The sequence below is a fragment of the Talpa occidentalis genome, unplaced genomic scaffold (genome assembly GCF_014898055.3).
Source record: "Talpa occidentalis isolate TD23 unplaced genomic scaffold, MPIMG_talOcc4v2.1 talOcc4.10, whole genome shotgun sequence".
In the NCBI taxonomy this organism is placed as follows: Eukaryota; Metazoa; Chordata; class Mammalia; order Eulipotyphla; family Talpidae; genus Talpa; species Talpa occidentalis.
In genome coordinates this window covers 7,822,269-7,842,646 of record NW_023600993.1, presented here as the reverse complement: position 1 = coordinate 7,842,646, position 20,378 = coordinate 7,822,269, and the positions used below count along the sequence as shown (strand labels likewise).

The 20,378-nt window shown below is 42.7% G+C and overlaps 1 protein-coding gene and 1 long non-coding RNA gene across 4 annotated transcripts in view; one reads left to right on the top strand and one right to left on the bottom strand.

Annotated features, from left to right (window-relative positions):
• LSM3 (LSM3 homolog, U6 small nuclear RNA and mRNA degradation associated) overlaps positions 1–20,378 on the top strand; it is a 61,565-nt gene that overhangs the window by 22,352 nt on the left and 18,835 nt on the right. The window contains exon 4 of one of the 3 annotated variants that reach the window (XM_054700099.1): positions 9,693–10,022. The exons of 1 other annotated variant lie outside the window; for it this stretch is intronic. In XM_054700099.1, coding sequence (XP_054556074.1) covers positions 9,693–9,851 — 159 coding nt within the window. In that variant the 3' untranslated portion in view covers positions 9,852–10,022. Of the gene's footprint in view, positions 1–7,476; positions 7,577–9,692; positions 10,023–20,378 lie in introns of those variants that run through there. One more of the 3 variants, XM_054700139.1, reaches the window with a different exon arrangement.
• Positions 937–4,953, bottom strand: LOC129146668 (uncharacterized). Its single transcript, XR_008553690.1, has 4 exons — positions 4,704–4,953; positions 3,423–3,706; positions 1,674–3,107; positions 937–1,258 (listed from the first exon to the last, which is right to left on the bottom strand). It is a non-coding gene; the product is annotated as an uncharacterized LOC129146668 (long non-coding RNA).

Genomic DNA, 20,378 nt, shown 5'->3' with positions numbered 1-20,378 from the left:
GACACTAATCCTCATTGTGCCACTTTCCTCCGCGGAGAAACAGAACGTGCTCTATCTCAGCCATTTCTGATTCTGTTTTTGATTATGCCAGAGCCTCTCGGTCCCATTCACTTCAGATAAGCAAGAGGCTTTTCTGCTTCATTGGGTAAAGGTCAAGTTCAACCAGAGAAATAATCTAAGTTGGAGATGTGATCAAATAACCTTGCCAGAAAAATAACTGAAAAAGCAAAAACTAAGAAACAAAATAAAAACCCACTTCAAAAATGTTTAATGAAGAGACTGAGCATGAGGAATTAAAACAATGTAAGGGAGCAGGAAAACTTCCTAAAAAATGTTTAATCTTTCTTCAGCTCATTGATCCTTTCCCTCCTTGAAAGTGTTCTCTGCCAATTAATCATTCAACTTATTACCAGGCACCGTTTCCCTGTTTATAATTGTGAACCTCAAGAATCCCTCTGAAAGGACCACAGTAAATTTCCCTGGCTAGCAAGACAAATATTTATCTTAGAGGATCAATTGCTGTGCTGGGAGGTCTTAGATTCCTGGGATTTGGTGCATGCCTTCGCCCTTGCTTTGCTGGGTGACCTTCACTTCTCTGTAGCTGGGTTTCTAAATCTACTCAAGGAAAACAATGTTACTCCCGAGTTGAGTCCTGAAATTTCTCTGAATTCCCTGTTAGAAAGTAGAAGTGGGTATTTGGCCAAGAATATGATTTATCTATCCCTATAAATGCCTTTCCTCCTTCTGGAAGCTAGCTATTTATGTTTAGGATTGTAAATGCCTTCTCTGTGGGACTCTAGATTCCTATGGGAATGTCTACTGGGTGGGTGAATGAAAGAGACACATTAACAGAGTTTTGTTTTAGAGAAAAAAATGTCATAGCTCCATTTTTTTGTGGCCACAAAGTTCAGGGTTGGGGTAGGGGGCGGACAAGAAAACTGTGGTTCTTTGGAGCTTTTATTCACAGATGGCTTACCCATGAGAGAAGCGTTTTCGTTGCTTTTGAATGACATTTTTTTAAAGTGCAGCCACACAACTAATTGGCAACTGGGTGGATGATGAAAAATGACTCACCTTTGTGTCTCGTGAGCTCCCCACATTGGAGGTGAGAAGTTGCTGAATGAACCTCAGCAAAGGGTGGGGTAAAGAATATTGAAGAGGGGTTGAACTAAGGACCATTCCATTCTCCAATCCTGAGATTCAGGAGTTCTAGTCCCTTTCAATGTCATGCGACCTGAATACTGTACATGTGGTGAAGCTGTACATGGGGACAAAGGATGGTGACAGGTGAGATTGTGGGAAAATTTGAGATTCAAATCACACAAAGAAAGGATAACTTTATGTCTACTACAAAGCATGAAGCAGGATTAGGATTCCCCAGAGATAAGGGTAAGCAGGGTTGTGTGTACTTAAGGATGTAATGCTCAACAGGAAGAGTTGTGTGGGCCATGGACTCTCTAGCCCACTGAGATCCCCTCCCTTGTAGCTTTCAGCCATTAAAACCCCATCACTGATGAGAGACAGGAGGAGCCAGACCCAGAAAGGGTAAGCACAGGTGTAAAATTGGGGATTGCATCAGCTTTTAACCAGACACTTAATTTAAAGTAGCAACCATAATAAGGGGTCCAATTGTTGACCATTTACTATATGTAAATATGATTTGCCTCACTTACCTCTAAAATTCTCCAAAACGTGTGCCATATGTCTACTCCTCAAAGGAAAATCTTCTAGAGAGATAGAGTAACTTGTCTTGCATGACAGAGCCAGTAGTCAAACTCAAGTTCCATGTTCTTTCCATTGTGTCCGCAGTCATGCAATTCTGGGGTTCCATCAGGTAGATTACATGGGAACCAAGGTAGGAATCTTGGTTTAAAGGTAGGGATGCATCCTACTTTTCTGACAGAAAAGTTGAGCTCAGAAAGTGGAGGTGATATTGGATAAATTGAGGTTTACTGATTCAAATCTCTTCCTGGAGTCCCGTGAGGAATAGCTGTAGCTAGTAGCATGCCAAAACTGGGGGACTGATGGAATCCCTCAGGCTACAGAGGACAGCCCGAGTCAGACTCGGGAAGTGAGCAGCTCATGACCTTGAGGTAAGAGTGTGGCAGAACAGGCAAAGAGCCTGTCCCGTGCTGATTACCCAGAATGTGCTTTTGGAATTCCTTCAGGTAGAAATGGACTAGACCTGAACTGACTGCCTCCTAGATGCCTGTGGACCTGGCAGGGATGCCCTGCCCCAAGGCTGGGATGGAGGCATATCTATGACCTTGGAGGTTATCCAAGAGGCTAGAGCAATGGGAGCTAAACTTCTGATAGGGAAAATGGCTCCCAGTGTGACAATTGCATTTCAATCAGAAGGATCTCCTTTAGCATTTCTTGTAGGTTAAGTTTACTAGCAGTGAACTCTCTCAGTTTTAGGATATCTGGAAATGACTTCGTTTCTCTTTTATTTTTTGAAGGATAGTTACCTGGTTGATCATTTTTTTCTTTCAATATTTTGAATGTCATCTGACTACTTTTGACCTCTGATTTCTCATGATAAACTGTTTATATTTTCAAGGATGACTTGTGTTTGATGAGTCATTTCTCTCAGTGCTTTCAGGATTCTTCTTTTGGCTTTCAACAGTTTAATTATTATGTGTCTCAGTGAGAACCTTGAGGTCCATTGAGATCTTAGATGTGCATATTTATGTCTTGCATCAAACTTGGCATATTTTTTGGACCTTTGTTACTTCAAATATTCTTTCTGCTCCTTTCCCTTTCTGCTCTCATCTAGGACTCCCATTATGCAAATGTTGGTATGCCTGACGATCTCTTAGACTATTCACTTTTCTTTAAACCAAGATTCCCACCTTGGTTCCCCTGTCTAATGACAACCAGTTTGGGCAATAGGAGTAATTATAGTCTGGCCAGAACACAATGACCAGGGACGAAGGTGCGGTTACCCCACAGAGTGGCAAGAGTGTTGGACAAGAACGATTATTGTCTGGAATGAATATACTAATGATATGATCAACATCAATTGTGACCGTAGAGCCAGTTGGAGAAATGGGGCCTATCGCTTGTCTTGCAAACCATCTTTCTTGTCAAGTATGACAACCAGCCACCTAGAAGAATCAACATCAAGAGTGAGTTGACTTAACGTAGGGCAACAATGCCCACTTGCATTTCTAAAATGGTCTTGCCATTTTAGTGCAAGCTGGACTGTCTTTTATCTACCAGCACTTGCATCTCTACCTTTGAGGACTGGAGTCTTGTCTAACCACAATATGGCAGTCTAGAAATACCAGAGTATAAACACCCTACTTGAAAGTAGCCCTCAACCAATCCACCCTCGGGTAGGATATCACCCACGATAACAAAATGCACTGTATTCTACACTGGCTCAAGAGTTCCCGTGGACTAAAGCTCTAGTTCCTTACAGTGGTAATTGTTGTGATATCATATCATCTGCTTTATTGGCTCCTTCTCTCTCTGTCTCAGTTCCTACTGCCCAATAAGTGCTTCGTGGTGTGAAATAAACTACGTCACTCAAATCCTTGGCTCAAGGTCTACTTCTTGAAGAGCCCAAGCAAAGACATTCTATATCTGTATCCTTCCCTTGAGGAAGCTTAGTGTCTTTCTTCTGACTGTTTTCCTTCCCTTTCAAGCATAAAAACAGTGAGCACGTGGATATAATGGTTTCTTCATTCAGCTGACCATAGTGCTTGGAATGAAAAACAAAAAACAAAATCTTCTTTAGCACAGTCTATAGGACGTTCAAAAGCCAACTCCAATCTCTTTTAGGCCACCCCCCCACCCGCCGCCTCACTGGGCCAACCCCGCCAGCCTTCTTCTAGTTTGACAACATGCTATGTTCTGTCCCACTTCAAAGCCTTTGCACACACTCCTCCACCTGCACTCTTCTCACCATTTGTCCTTTGGTGAATTGTTAATCATCCTTCATATTTTAGCTTTTTTAAAACAATATTTATTTATGCATACAAGAACTGGGGTGCAGACCAGAGGTGCAGGGTGGGGGGTGAGAGGATTCACCAGAGACAGAATGGGGAGCAGAACAGGTGGATCTACTGAAATACACTGCTGAGGGGAGCAGCGGGCGAGTCAGAAGAGGTCTGTTGCACCATGTGGGTCACCTCCCTGACAGTGATGGAACTCATGCTGCAGTGGCTGCGGATTGCTTCATAGTGCTGATGCTTAACCCCTTGTGCCACCAGTGAGGCCCCCATATTTTAGCTTTAAAGCAACTTCCTCAGAGTGGCCTTCTGTAAACCCCCACTATTCTTTTTCAGAGGGCATTTTACTTTTTCATTTTCTCCTTATAGTAAGTTGTTTTGGTTTATATATTGTTGTAGTTATCTGAAAAATGTCTTTCTTTCAACTAAACCACAGAGAAGTACTGAATGACCCCTGAAGGTCCTCAGGGAAGGTGGATGGAGTAGTGAGACTCTAGGTGTTCAGGAGGAGGGAGGGAGCCAGGAGCACACAGGCCCTAGGGCCTGGCTTTCATTCCTAGTGACGGGCACATGGGGCTGCGGAGGGGCACCATCTTTAGGAATTTTAAGAGCTATCTTCTCTCTTGACCCCATAACCCCTCCAGCTAATGCCTCACTTCTCTGCTGCTCTTGAGAGCAAAGGTCCTTAGCCTCCTGTCTGCAGTTACCCTCCTTTCAATCTAAAAATCAGACTTTCACACCAATTACTTCACCAAAATTTTCCATCAAGGCCAACAGTGACATCCAAGTTGCTAAATCCTATGGTCAGTGGTCATTCCTCATTTTTCTTGACTAATCAGTAGCAGAAGACACAGCTGTCAGCTTCCTCCTCCTCAGAGCCCTCTCTCCCCTTTCAGAACTCCGGTTCCTCTGCTGGCGTCTTACTGCTTTGACCTCTGAATGTTGGGGAGGGGGGTGGTCCCAAGGTTCCAGCCTTGTTTTCCTCCTTTTCTCTGACCACACCCACCCACACCCTTGGTGATCTCTTCCTGTCTCATGTAGAGGCTTTGAATGCCTTTTGTTGGTTGACAATTCCCAAAGTGATGTCACTAACTTGGACCTCCTGCCTGGCTGGACTATATTTAGCGACCTGCTTGCCATCCACACTTGGATGATGTAGATATGTCAAACTTAACACGTCCCAAAACACACTCTTCACCTTCAAACCAATTCTCTGCTCACCCCACCCTGCTATTTTTCCCACCTCAGTAAATGACAACTCTGTCCACCTGTTGGAGCCAAAAATCTTGGGGTCCCCCTTGACTCCTCTGTCCATCCAATCCATCCTGCATTATGATAACTGGTCTCCCTGCTTTTGCCGTTGGCTTCCTACAGTCCTCTCTCAACCCTACAGCCTAGACAAGAGTTAAAAGATGAGTCCAGTTATGTCAGTTCTGGACTCAGAAAACTCCAGTGACTCCCATCTACTCAGAATATGTCCAGAGACCCAGCAAGGCTCTGTGTGACATGCCGCCAGCTCTCCCCTCACCTCCTGCCTGCCTTCTCCTCTCTCCCTTGGCTCCAGCCCCACTGGTTCCCCTGGTGTTCCTTTAACATACCCAACTCCTGCCTCAGGACCTTTGAATTATTTTTTACCTGCCTGCACTGCTTCCCACAGGTACCCCCAAGTCTTGCTCCTTCAGTTCTTCAGATTTCTTCTCAAATGCCAGTTTCTCTGTAGTACTGTCCTTGATCACCCTATTAGTAGCAACCAGTGTCCTCAGAATTTCTTGTACCTTTAAACTGTTTGATTTTTTTAAACATCTGTCACCATCTAACATTCTATACATTCAATCTTCCTTTTTCTCTATATTTCCTTTATTCTGTATCCTTAGTCATTTATTGTCCACCTCCTTGACTGGAATGTGAGTTCCTTGAACATGGGAGCTGTGTGTCTGCTTCACCTCTGTGGCCCCTGTGCCTGGAGTAGGGCCTGCTAATGGAAATCAAGGCTGAGCTCAAGAAGTGCTTACAGACTAAATGAGTCATGAATTCACCTTCATCCCCACCTGAACCTCAGGGATAGCATCTAGTAATTAGAGTTGTGAACTGGCATTCCTATGTTCCTCTGGTGGATTTTTTTTTTTTTTCAGCATTTGTTTTGTCATGAAAATATTGTATGATGTTTTTACTCTAATTGTGGGGAACATACATTCATGTATTTAATATTGAAAATTTTTTGGAAGACAACTGTGAAGTGTGTGTGTGTGCCACAATAGAGTCAGACATACCACCTTTGACTGAATGAACTTCAAAGAATTAGATTTTAAAAAACCAACATCAGGACCTCCCTGGTGGCACAAGGGGTTAAGACACAACCTATGATAACTTTAAGAAAGTGAAAATCAAAATCAACAAAAAACTATGAACCAGAGACACTTTTAGGGGGGCGGGGGCGGGAGGGGAGGGATTGGGGTCAGAATGGGGGGGCTGCAATTGTATGGGGAATATAACAATAAAATTTATTATTTAAAAAAAAAAAAAAAAAAGACACAACCTATGAAGCTGTCCGCAGCCTCTGCAGTATGAGTTCGATCCCTGGCCAGGGAGCTACCCACATGGCGCAGCAGGCCTCTCCGACTTGCCCGGTGCTCCCCTCAGCAGTGTACTTTGGTCAGTCTGCCTGTTCTGTTCCCCACTCTGTCTCCAGTGAATCACCTCATCCCCCACACCTCTGGCCTGTACCCCAGCTCTTGTATGCATAAATAAATAAATCTTTAAAAAAAAAAACCAACAGGGCCTCCCCGGTGGCGCAGTGGTTGAGCGCTAGGTTGCGAACCTGCCCGCAGCCTCGGCAGCGCCGGTTCAATCCCTGGCTGCTCCCCGGCCACCGGAGGAGGGTCCCACATGGCGCGCAGACCTCTCCTGCCGCCTGCTGCTCCCCTCAGCAGTGTACTTCGGTCCTTCTGCCTGCTCTGCTCCCCGCTCTGGCTCTGGTGAATTCTCTCACCCTCCCGCGCTTCTGACTGTGCCCAGTGCTTATATAAATAAATAAATAAATATTAAAAAAAAATAAAATAAAATAAACCCAACATCATCAGAACTAACCGATTTTCTGTTTGAATAGTGCCAGTGACAAAACTATCATATTTAATGTTCACTATGTTTTTCTAATGGAACGAATATTCTCACTTTTCATATGCATGCAAGAAAAACTGAGAATGAGTAAAATTATTTAAAAAAAATCATTTAATGTAAACAAAATTAATTAAACAAAATTTAATGTAGCTCATTCTTGAGCTAGGATTCTAAAATAGCTCCTCCTGACTCCCTGCTGACCTCTTTTAATGTTTTAAAGGTAAAAAAAAAAAGAAAACATCCACACCCTCAAGGTCTTGCAGTTCTTTCCCAAAACCAGATCCCACTTGCAGAGGGCAGAGGAGCTCTTTACTTTCTTCTGAGTCTGACACCATCTCCCTGTAGGACCTCAGCAAGTCCCACCCTCTTGCTGGGTCTCATTTCCCCTCTGTACCCTTCGCAGGCTCCTGGCTCTGGCGCTCTATGGTTTGCTTCCACCTGGGGAGATGGCCGTGACGCTGGTGTTTGACCTCACTAGGAAAACATGTCTGATAACAGACCCTGCTATCTCAGGAGCCTTCATCTTCACCTCCATCCCTTCACGTGAAACCCAATGACAGAGTTTCAGGGACTGCCTCCCTCATTGATAAAGTGTCCCGCAACTTCTCAATGAGCCCACCCACTGTGAGTGCCATGATAATGGGCTATATCTGGCTCACCGGGAAGCCTGCCCATGTTCCACACAGAGCCATGCTATCGGTTATCTGCTGAGCATGAATGACCAGAAGCAGAAAAAGCACAAGGCACTTAGGCTGGTGAGAAGTGGAAGTGATTCATTTATGTCGCGTGCTCCAGCACTGCTGGTCTCAGCAAGTGCCAGGCAGAATGTATGTTGACAGCCGCCTTGGAGCTCACACCACCGCGTCAGCACTGCAGGAAACAGATGACTTGGGGTGGCTCTCCAGCTTGTTGACAGCCCCGACTTTCTGATAAAGTTGTCAGAAAATGAAAAGGACAGTCCTGGGAAGTTGTGAGCTTCCTGTCCTTGGAGGTGTTCTGGCGGCAGTGGGGGAGTAACCAATGGACGGTATGTTGTAGAAGAGCTTGCAAGCACTGCCCTGTACAGTGTCAGTGAGCACCAGGGCCACTCAGGAAAACAGCGATGCCACACACACCCCTAAAATCAATAGGGCAGGACACTGCCCTCTTCTTCATGGTATCATTGCTACCGGGCACGGTACCTCTCCCCACTTCTGGGAGCTTGGGGCCAAGGCCTATCTCCCAGGCCCTTGTTAGGATCACAGAAGCAGTGAAACCAAGGTGAGATGGGAAAGTAAGCAAGGCCAGCCCTTAGGAGCCCTTAGGAGGAGAACCAGAACCCAAGCAGCAGCTAGAACCCAAATCTAGAGATACTCAGAAAGGAGGGACTCGTGGAGGGAGACAAAAGTCACAATAGGGGAGAGGAAGTAAAGCAAAAACAAGACAAGATCAAATAGGATCCGAGGACAGAGACACTAAAGCCACTTTTATAAGCCTGACAGGGCGTGATGCCTGACTTTAAAAATGCCCAGAAGTGGGTGCACTTGTATCTTGCTGACAACGCTGCCCCTATACAGCATCAGTGAGCACCAGGACTGATTCAGAGAAATAGCAATGTCCCCCACAGACAAACTTATCCTGAAATGAAAGTACCTTTGTTATCTCCCACTTAAAAAAAAATGTGTATTCTCTTCAATTACCTACTATGAGCAACATCAATTAGAGCATCAGCACTACTTATAGCCACCTTGACATTACACTCTAGGCCCATCTGAGAAGCCATAAAGTGGCTGATTTCTAATCCTTCATCTCTATACAGTGCAAGCAATTAGGCTTCATCAGACCCACGGGACTGTGCGCGGCTCATCTTTGCTGCAGAATTGCATGTAGTCGAACTGCAGCAGGAGAGAAAGCAATACAAACTATTGATATATGGCTGCAGAAGGAGTTCACAACTCCACGGCTACCCACTGGGCTGATTTATTCTCTGCCCAGCTCTATCCCCCATCAGTTTTGCTTCGATCTGCATATCTTTTGCAGTCTGACCAGAAAGATCACTGAAAGCTTCACCACCCACCCCTCACCAAGTGCACACAAAAGCTTGAGCCCTGCTAGGCTGAGTCTGACCATATCATGTTCTCTCTTTCTGCTCAGAGCATGCCACAGGAGAGAGCCTGACCTGGGTGGGGTGATTTGAGGAAACTGGATGACTTCCCAGCCTCTCATGAGTCAGGTGTTCATAGCCTCTTTCTTTTGTTTGAAGTGAATTCCTGGAACATAACCCATTTTCTGATATCAATGCAAAAACACCTCCAACGCCAAGTGGTATGTCCTTTGGGGTCACATCAACGCCCCCCCCCCCCAGACAGTCTGCTCTTCAGGATAAGAGCTATGGGCTGGGAGAGGCAGGCAGAAATCCATTTTGCAAGGCCTCTTGGGCAATGGTAAGTTTGGATTTTATTTTAAGAGCACTGGAACGTTTTAGGGAGTTTAATGCAGAGACAGGCCATGATCGGATGTTCATTTTTAAAAGATATCTCTGTCAGCAGGGTGGCTAATGCAGTGGGAGGACTGAGATGATGAGGGAGATGGCTTAGGAGCCCACTGAAATGTCTACTCATTGATTCATTCCTTGGCCAGATACATGCTGTACTTGACTCTGTGGACATGAGGCTCTCAGGTAAGGTTCTCCACCCTCTGGAGCTAATAGGGGAGAAGAACAGTCGAAAAATAAACAAGAAGATCATTTCAAACTGTGACAAGTGCTGTGCAGAAAATAAAGCAGGGTGTTATGGTTAAGAGGGACCAGGGAGGCAGGCCATGGTCACTTTAGAGGGTTGACGGGATGACCTTTCTGAGGAAGTGACAATTGTACTGAGACCTAAAGAGTAGGAATGAGTGAGTCATGTGAAGATGTGAAGTGGGGCTGACAGGGATTGTTCTGTCAGGCAGAGGAAACAGCAAGTGCAAAGGCCTGGAGGCAGGAATGAACTTGACGTGTGACTGGGGTGGGGGGGGTGTTGAGTGAGGACTGAGTCCCAAACAAGGGTGGAGAGGGTGCCAGAAGCCAACCCAGGCAGATTCTTCATACCCCTGATTAGGAGTTTGGGATTTGTTCTGTGGGGATGAGGTGTCATATAAGGTTTCAAACAGAGGCACCAATGCGCCCACATTCCAAGGGCCAAATCCAGCCAAATTCAAATCTGCTGCTTGCTTTTTGTAAATAAAGTTTTATTGGGACTCAGTCTTACCTACTCGCGCACTCTCTCGAGCAATGCAAGGACAGAATCAGACCCCCTGCCCTGCAGTCTAAAATACTTGCTCTTCATGGGGTAGTTTGTTAACTCCTTATCTAACCGATGTTTTCAAAATATGATTCTGCCTGTCATTTGGGGCAGTGTCACATAGTAGAGCTATGAAGGACATAGGACATAGAAGAAAGTGTGGCCGTTTCTTACCACCAGTCTCTGTTGGCCAGAGTTTTTGCCAACGTCAGAAAAAGGAAGGCCGACGCTCAGCCTGGTGGGCTTCTCTCTGGGAGAGAATGGAGATGGTCTAGATAGAGATGGTCCTTGCCCAGGGAATGCTGCCCCGCACACCGTGACCAGCTGAGCAGACTCTGCTGCATCTGGTGAACTTGGCAAGAGTTGTTTATCGCTGCTTGTGGGGCCTCCACCCAAACCATAACTGCCTGTCTTTTGTCTGCGGCACCTCGTCACCAATTTGGGGTTTAGAGACAGCAAGGGCCAGGCAGCTGTTTCCCATTACCTGCTTGTCCCATTTCAGCAGCCCGTTGTGGCTGCCAAGCATGCCCACACCACTCCCAGGAGAGCCAAAGACACTGTGAGAAAGGGATCTCGTTTCCAAATTTCAGGGAAGATTGGTTTTGTTTTGTTTCTTGAGAAAAACATCCAATAAGTGAAATAGTTGAGCATTGTGTTAGAAAACTAACCCCAAACATCTGGGTTCTTTGTACCATGGGAGCTTATTTTCATTCCTTTGGTTGTAACTGATAAATATTCACAAAATAATTGAGTTAGTACATTTTTTTGAAGGAAAACCATCCATGTTATGTAAAGAAATAGTGAGGACGAGGGCAGGAACAAGAAGAGAAGGTGGGGATGACATAGCAGCTACCCCCTAGTAGCTCACTCTAGGTGGGAGGCCAGAATGTACCCAGATTTACTTTAGGGAGCATTTACTGAGCACTTACCCTGTGGCAGCCACTCCTGGGTGCTGGAGAATTCAAGTCAAATGAAACAAAGTGCCCATTGTCAAGGGTCTCACAATCTAATTAAGACAAATGTAAGTTACAATATGGTGAGATAATGAAAGCACAGCACTTTTAATAGTTCTTTGCTCCCCTCAGCACCCCTCTGATACAGGCTTCAGTATTTCAGTGTTTAGTTGTGGTTTGGAGTAAATGTTAGAGTTGGGGTTTGAAACCCTTAGAGTCTTTTGCTGGCCCTCAGATGAGTAGAAGCAGAACCAGTCAGTGTAAGTTCTGGGGGACAGGTTTCAGTTCAGCAGCAGAAGGAACTACTTTTGGTGATGAGCTGTGTGTGAAGGGAAATACGTCAGTAGAAGCATAAGGAGGTATTGCTGGATCCAGAGCCTCAAGCAATATCGTCAGAAATTAGTCTCTCTCCAAATCTTGGCACCACGTTTCCCTGGCTTGGCTTCCATATCAAGAAGGTCCTTCTCCATGGAGTGGCCAGGTTGTTCCTAGCAGCTCCAGGCTAACATTCTGTCTGCTTAGTAGCCTCTGCAGAAAGGTCTCACTCTTAATAAGTCCAGCAAAAGCACCAGAGTGAACTCTGATTGGCTTGAGTCACATGCCCATCTCTCAACCAATCCCAGCAGCCATATGAATGGGGACTCAACTGAAAAAACTCATCCAAACACATGAACTGAGCAGTCCTCGCCTTCTGACCTCCCCTGGTGCTACTCTTTCCAATGATGCAAAGGCATTGGCTCCTTGGAGACTTTGGATGGGAGGTATTCAGCATAAAGGTGGGCTGACTTAGAGTTCAGTGGGGTTGGCTAGTTACTCACTGTGTGACCTGGAGTGAACACCTTCTTCTCTCCGAGCTTGTCTGTAAACAGGGTAACATAGCATCATCCTTGCTGACTTTAGGGCTAATTAAACTGGTGCTCAGTGCAGTGCCTGGCCCAGGAGTTGATGTTCAACATCACCAGGAAAGGATTTACATGAGAGGGGATATGGGACAGTCAGGACTATCTCAGGAGCAGGATGCTGCTGTGGTAAGTGTGGGTGTGTGGGGAGCAGTATGGCCAAAGGTCAGTCATAAGTCCAGGTCTGTCTGCACAACAGAAGCTAGGTTTGCATTTGAGTTCCTGGGATAGGGCCACTCAGAGAAGGGCAGTTTTAAAGATCTAGCCAAGCCTGTTTTCCTTTCCAGCTTCTCAAGCTCCAGCCAGATCACCAGAAAGCAAAGTTCCCGGAATGGATTGGCTCAGCTCCTTGTAGGAAGACTGCCAGAAAGGGACAATTAGCTGTGGGCCTTGGTTTCTGTAGGGTCTGCATTAGACACAGCTGAGTGGAGGAAAGGCACACTCGGGTTCTTCTTTGTGGCACCATTAGGGCAATGGTGGGCTGGGCAGGAGAAGCATGGGACTCTGCAGCCGGGCTTCCTGCATCTGAATCCTGGCTCTGCCAATCCCCAGCCATGTGACCTTAGGCAGGATCCCACTTTTTTTTCATCTGTAGAACAGGACTGATAATGATAAAAACTGTATCTTCTTCAAAGATTTATTGTAAGGATTAGGTCAGTGGATATATTAGCTCTAGCCACTTACATAGACAAAATGGTTGTAATCAACAATTTCATGTAGTTCAACATGAAGTTCTTGGGCTGATGTAAGCGTTAACAATGGGCGTCTGTTCTCTGTGGCCCTTGCGGCAACCTAATGGGAGGGCACTGTTGGGCCCACCCTAACAGGCAAAGGGTAGCAGGGCAGTGTGGCGCCATCATGAAGCATTTACTCTGCCAGTGAATTGGAAAACCAAATGCCCGAGAGGAAGAGATTTCCCACACACGACCACTCCAGGCTCAGGTAGATGTGGAACCAAGCATGACACCTGGGTCTGACAATTTTTCTTTGTTTCTACATTGCTGGCTCCTGTATCAGAATTGTTTCTAGAAGACATGACTTTTTATTCTAATCAGAGCCCCTCATTTGAAGATCCAGGTGATAAATTGCTCTTAGAAGTCATTGCCAAGAAAAAAACATCTGCCTTCCTAATGAACTATTTCATTGCCTTTTCTCAGCGAAACCAATGTGGACAGGACAAATAGGTTGGGTTTCCAAAGACATTTTTGTTATTATTTTATTATACCTACATTATAGAGCATTTATTATGTATGAGTCTATTGTCCTGATGAATAATTTTCTTGCTGCTCAAAGTGTGGTCCATGGAGCAACAGCAGCACATCACCTAGGAGGTTATCAGAAATGAAGAATCTCCAAGACCTGCTGAATCTGAATATATAATTTAACAAGGTCCTAGGTGATTACATGCACATTTAGTGATGCACATTTAATGAAGCACCATACCATTTAATCCCCACCGCAACCAGTGAGGTAGACTATCAACCCTGTTTTATGGACATAGTTGGTTTAGTGAGGTAAAGCCGCCTGACTCAGGCCACACAACTGGGATTCTGACTTATTCTAGAGCCTGTGTACTTACTGTCACCTCGCCCTTAAGAAGTAGAAGGAAACATTATAAGCAAAGGCCTAAAGGTGGGCAAGACAGAACATTGGGTTAGCCAGCTATCAATGATGTTGGCCAACTTAAAGCTTTGGCACCTTTTCCAGAGATTCAAAGAGTTTAGACCTGGCAGGACTCCTAGGAGTCCAAGTTCAGGTGACATCTTCAGTCCCTGAACCAAATCCTAGTGTAGCGCTAAAGAGGACAGACTTTGGGGGTCAGATCAAAACCCACCAACTGTACTTTCTCAGACCTGGTGATATAACCTTGCTGAGCCCCAGTTTCCTACTTGTAAGCAAAGTATTTGTGGCCAGAAAACATATCCCTATGATTATGATTCTTTTAAACTTGTTGAGCATCTGTTTCACTGGTTGAATCCTAACTGATGCACCACACACACACACACACAAACACACACAGATTTATTGTAAGAAATTGACCTGTGGTCTTGTGGTAACTGGCTCAGCAATCTGAAACCCATAGGAAGACAGTTACTAAGGGCAAGCTGGAACTCTTGGGCACAATATGAAGCTGCAGCTCATAGGTGGAATTTCAGGGAAACCTCCATTCTACTTGTAAGACCATTCTATTGATTGATTCAGGTCCACCCAGATAATCTAGAATAATCTCTTTTACCCAAAGACAATTGATGGTGAATATTAATTCATCTACAAAACACTTCCGCAGCAACACTTAGGTTACAGTTTAATTTAAACTGGGACTAAAGCCTATCCAAATTGACAAAAAAACTGACATTCATAGTCCACCCCTTGTCAGCTTGGCACCCACAGACACATATCTCCTTAAACTGCATATCATCTCACCAAGAGAGAATACAAAGTTAGCTATTATATTAATGCATCTTAATTTAGATTATAATTTAGATTATAATAAGGCAGGGAGGGAAAGTATTTGCCTAATAGATATTTACCCAAAAAAGACTCATAACAAATAAGGAAGAAATCCTCATAACTATTAGAGCCCTCTTTCTGTAACTAGTCATGTGGTTATAACTGCGATTTCTAATTACCTTTTTCTTGTGGTTATAACTGGTATTTCTTTTTTTTTTTTTTTTTTAGATTTATTTATTTATTTATACAAGCACTGGGTAGAGCAGAAGCATGGAAGGGTGAGAGAATTCACCAGAGCCAGAGCAGGGAGCAGAGCAGGCAGAAGGATCGAAGTACACTGCTGAGGGGAGCAGCGGACGGCAGGAGAGGTCTGCACGCAATGTAGGATCCTCCTCCGGTGGCCGGGGAGCAGCCGGAGATCGAACCAGCGCTGCAGAGGCTGCGGGCAGCTTCGCAACCCAGTACTCAACCGCTGAGCCACCGGGGAGGCCCTAGAACTGGTATTTCTAATTACCTTCTTCCGCTACTTATTTCATATTCTTTTTGCCTTCAGCAAGCACCTCAGCTGGTCATGGTTCTTCATCTGGTGGGATGACACAACCCTTTGTTCCTGAGCTTCATCCATTAGTAATTCTGAACTGAACTGTTGTAGGTTTCCATCTACTTTACTCAACAGGATGTGGTGGTTCGAAGAGACACCCTATGTCTCTATATTCCAGACATCCAGACCAGGTCACCTTACTAAGTGACCATATTTTGATTACTTCAATTGCCACATCATACCATGGACTACCAATATCGTCTTTACTACTGAAAATAGTCACTAATGTCTTTAAATCTAATCACATTAAAGAAGCAATTCAGAAAACTCTTCTTAAGATTTGGTTCCTCTCGAACTACTTCTTCTAGTAAAGTCTGTATCAGTCATGGTTCAACCAAAGAAATAGAACCAGTAGGAAATGTAGGATGAAAAAAATATATATATATGAATGAATGAAAATATATATGAATTATATTACATGTGATTACATACATATATTTGTGTTATATGATTATTATATACATATGTATATAGTTTACTCCAAGGAAATGGCTTGCACAATTGTGGGGCTGACTAGGCATGTCTGAAGTCCATAGGGAATTTTGAGCACAACCGAAGCTGCAGTCCACAGGAAGAATTTCTTCTCCTTTAAGGAAACCTCAGAACATCAGTTCTCTTAAAACCCTTTCAACTGATTGAAGCTGGCCTACATAGATTATCCGGAATAACCTCCTTTACTTAAAATCAACTCATGAATTAATCACATTTACAAAGTAATTCATAGCAACACCTAGTGTTTGAATAATTGGGGACTCTAGACAAATCAACACACAAAACTGACCACCACAAGGACGAACAGTTCATAATTCATCTTATAAAACTAGTGTTACCCAGATACCCAAACATGAAAAGTCAATATAAAATAACACAGGACATGGTCTTTCTTGACATGTTTCATGGGCACTTGAAAATAATGTGTATTCTGCTGGTAGCAGTGGAATACTGATTGTTGATATCATTGAGTTGATCTATATCCTCACTGATTCTTTTTATTTGTTCTAGCAATTGTTGAAAGAGAAGTATAAAGCCTCCAACTAGAATAAGGATTTGTTTGTCTGTTTCTCTTTCAAATCTGTTGGTTTTTACTTTACATGTTTTGCAGCTCTTGTTTGGAGGTTACATATTGAGAATTGCTGTCTTCTTGGTGGACTGGCTTGTATTATTATATAATGTCCTGCTGTGTCTCTGGTAATTTCCTTTTCTCTGAAATCTATTTTTTTTTTTTTACTTATTTATCTAAAAAAATATTTTCACCCTCTACTAAACCATCCATACCCACAATGAGTCTGCAGTAGGGTATGAAATGTATTATTATAGATACTCCTGCTTTGATTTAAGTAATATTCACATGATGTATTCTTTCCCCTACCCCTTTACTTTCAAACTATATCACTATTTGAGGTGAATTTCTTGTAGACAAATAGGAGATGGTCCATGTTTTTGAATTCACTATTATGAAAAAATAAACAAGGAAGTTTAAAAACATTTTTTAATTCAATCTCTGTTAACTGGATAGCATGGCCACTTATATTCAATGTAAATACTGATATGATAGGTCTTAGGCCTGCCAGTTTACCTTTTTTTTATTTACTATTTCTAGTTTTCATTTCTTTGCTTTTTCCTGCCTGTCTGGGCGGGGAGGGGGTCTTTGAGCACATTTTAGAAATTTTGATTAATAGTGATTTTTGAGTGAGTCTCTTTGTAGAGATTTTTAAATAGTTGCTCTAAGTCTTAAATTGTATGTCTATCAGTCTATTGATCTCATCATTTACCAAACTCGAGCAGCAGTGGCTGCGGATAGCGTCATGTCACTGAGACTTAACCCCTTGCGCCATCAGGGAGACCCTCAAATTTCTCTTCCTCTATAAGTAAGGTACAGTTTTCCCTCCAACCCCTTTGAAGAGGCTTTTCTTTGTTTTTAGTTTATGTGAGTTTAATCATATGTGAATTTCTTTCGATTTATCCTATTTGAGCTCACTAAATTTCTTAACTCTGTATATTTCATTTGCCAAACTTGGAACAATTTAACCATTTTTTTCTTCTGGTTTTATTGTTATTGTGTAACTGACATAGGAAAAAGTGCACGTGATTAACATATATAGTTTGGTGAGTTTGGGCATATAATTACACTCATGTTACCATTACCACTATAACAGTAATGAACATATTCATCACCTCCAAAAATTTCCTTGTGTCTCTGTTGTTGGTTTATTTGCTTACTTGTTTTTGTGGTAAGAACTTAGGCTAAGAGCCAGACTCTTAAAAAAGTTTTTAAGTACACAATACAGCATGATTTCATTTTGTGCTTTTGTGGTCCCATCCTCTTTTTCCTCTCTTTTTGGGACTCCAGTGACACAAATGTTAGGTCTTTTGTTATAATCCCACAGACCCTTCAAGTGTTGTTCTTTTTTTCCAGCCTATTTTCCCTCTATTGTTCAAGTTGGGTAATTCGATTGTCTTATCTTCCAGTTCATTGAGTCTTTCCTCTGCCATCTCCATTCTGTTGTTGAGTTCATATACTGAGATTTTTGTGTAGATTATTGTATTTTAAGTTGTAAAAAAAATTCCATTTGGTTCTTTTTTGTATCTTTTTATTTCAAGTTTGTTCATGATTGCTTGATGAAGCATTTTTAAATGATGGCTTTCTTTGTCAGGTATTTCTAACATCTCTGTCATCTTGGTGCTGGCATACATTGATTGTTTTTAATTCATTCAGTTAGAACTGATCATGGTTCTTGGTATAGTTGATATATTGAAACCTGGCCATTTTTTATATTATTTAAATCTTCTCTTTAGCTGGATTTCTCTGACACCATTCCCACAGGGCAAGTAGGGAGCTCCTCCTCATTACTGATAGGAAGTCCAGGTTTCCAACTTAGCTTCCGTTGACCCCCAAGAGGGAGGTTACTCATTACTGTTGGGTCAGGGTGAGAGTTCTAGCTCTCATGTCATTTCTTTTTTTTTTTTTTTCCACATATCATTTCTACTGGCACTTTTCTGGAACAACTTCCTTACTGCTGGGAGATGACAGAAGTCCTGACTGTCCACTAGACCACCTGTAACACCACTTGCAGTAGGGTCAGATGAAGGTGGAAGTCCCCCCACCACAGGCCAGGGAAACACTAATAACCAATAGAGATGAAAGGCTCAGCTGCCTGCTTAGCCTTCCCTGACAGCAACCCAGCACCGGTATTGGGATGCCTCCTTAGAGTCTCACCTGTGAATGTCTAGCTCCATCTCACCTTTTGCTGGCACATTTCTTTGCTGTTTGGCAGAGTAGAGCAGCTGTTGTCTGAACAGTGTCAGTCCTGCAAGCTGCCGTTTTCCTCATTGTTTGGATCAAGATAATAGGCTTTGGGGGGAGCTTTATTCTTGTGCCCTTTGTATTTCCAAATCATCAGTTTCTTTGCTTCAAATTTCTTCCTGGGACATTTTGATTCCTGTCTGAACCTGGGAAGTTTGTGCCCACTTTTCACAGGGGTGCCACAGTAGCACTGTGCAGCAGACTGGAACAGTGCACTCTGCCTCAGGCATCTCCTGAACGTGGAGAGAAATGACCGTGTTTTGCACACAGGACACAATGAGGATAATGGGCTGGAGGCTAAGGAGGAGTAATTTTGTTTTCATCAAATATTTTGTTGGTATTTAAAGAGTGATTTTTTAAAATCATGTCCAACCTTTGTTATTCTCCTTTGGGGGGTGGTTATGTTTATGAAGAACTCACAGTCCTTATAAGAAAATGAAAAACTAATGTTGAGAAACAAAAAATTATCCTGACTCTCACTATCAGAGATTTGGACTGTTAACTTTTTGGTGTATGTCCTTGCAGTTTTTTATATTGAATATTCATACACACATGTATGAACATATATGCTGATCTTAAATCAAATAGAATCATATTAAATGTAAGGGATTTTAGTTTTATATTTTGAAATGACTTTAAACAAAAAGTTTCGAGAGTAATAGAAGAACTCCCTTGTCCCCATAATTCAGAATCACCAATATTTTACATGTTGTCCTATTTCCTTTATTTTTTCTCTTTCTGTTTTTGTATGTACATACCCATACATTATATAGTACATATTACATATTTAGTATACATATTAATAATATTATATATGTCATGTTATATCTTACTGTATTTGATCTTTCCTTTTCTTAACCACTCGAGATAAGTTACGGACAAAATTTCCCTTAGACCCCAAATACTCAGTATGTTTTCTAGAAACAAGGAAACTAATTCACATAACCATAGAACAATGAACATTGATGCATTGTTATTTAATTTATAAACATTATTCATATATTTCCAACTGTCCCAATAATATGTTCAGCAACTTTTTTCTGGTCCAATATCCAACTGCAAGCATGCATTCATTGTATTCAGTTTTCCTGTTTCTTAAATATCTTTTAATCTGGTATGATTCCTCAGCTGCTTCTTGTCTGTTTTGACTTTAATATTTTTAAGGAATATTGAGGACAAATTTCACACAATATCCCTCAATTTGGATTGGTCTGCTGTTTCCTCCTGATTAGACTCAGACTATTCCTTTTTAGCAGGGATCTTCCTGAAGCAAAGTGTCCTTTTCAGTGCATCTTATCAAGACGCACTTAATGTCAATGTGGCCCATTATTATTGGGATCAACTTTTGTCCCTTAAAGTGCTGACTTTTGGGTTTCTTCACTGTAAAGTTACTATTTTTTTCTTTGTAATTATAGATAATTTGTGGAGTGACACTTTGAGACTATATAAATATCCTCCACCTCCTTCAATTTCCACCCACAAACTTCAACATCCATTGATGTTTCTTGCCTGAATCAATTGTTACTGTGAAGTTGCAAAAGCATTTTCTAATTTCAATCATTCATTCTGCATTTATTAGCTGGCATTCACTTACAAGGATGTGGCTTCTTTCAATGTAACTTTTTTCACTTAGAAGTTATAATGGCTATTACAATATTGCAACACAATTTTGCCACTAACCACCAGGGATTATTGCAGACTCCACAAATTTAGGACACAGGCCCCAACAAAACTGCCCTCATTTCAGACGCCAGCCATACTTTGGGGGTCCTCAGCTCACCTACTATTCTGACTAATTAGCTGGTTTTCATGACCCCTTCATGTTTGAGTATTT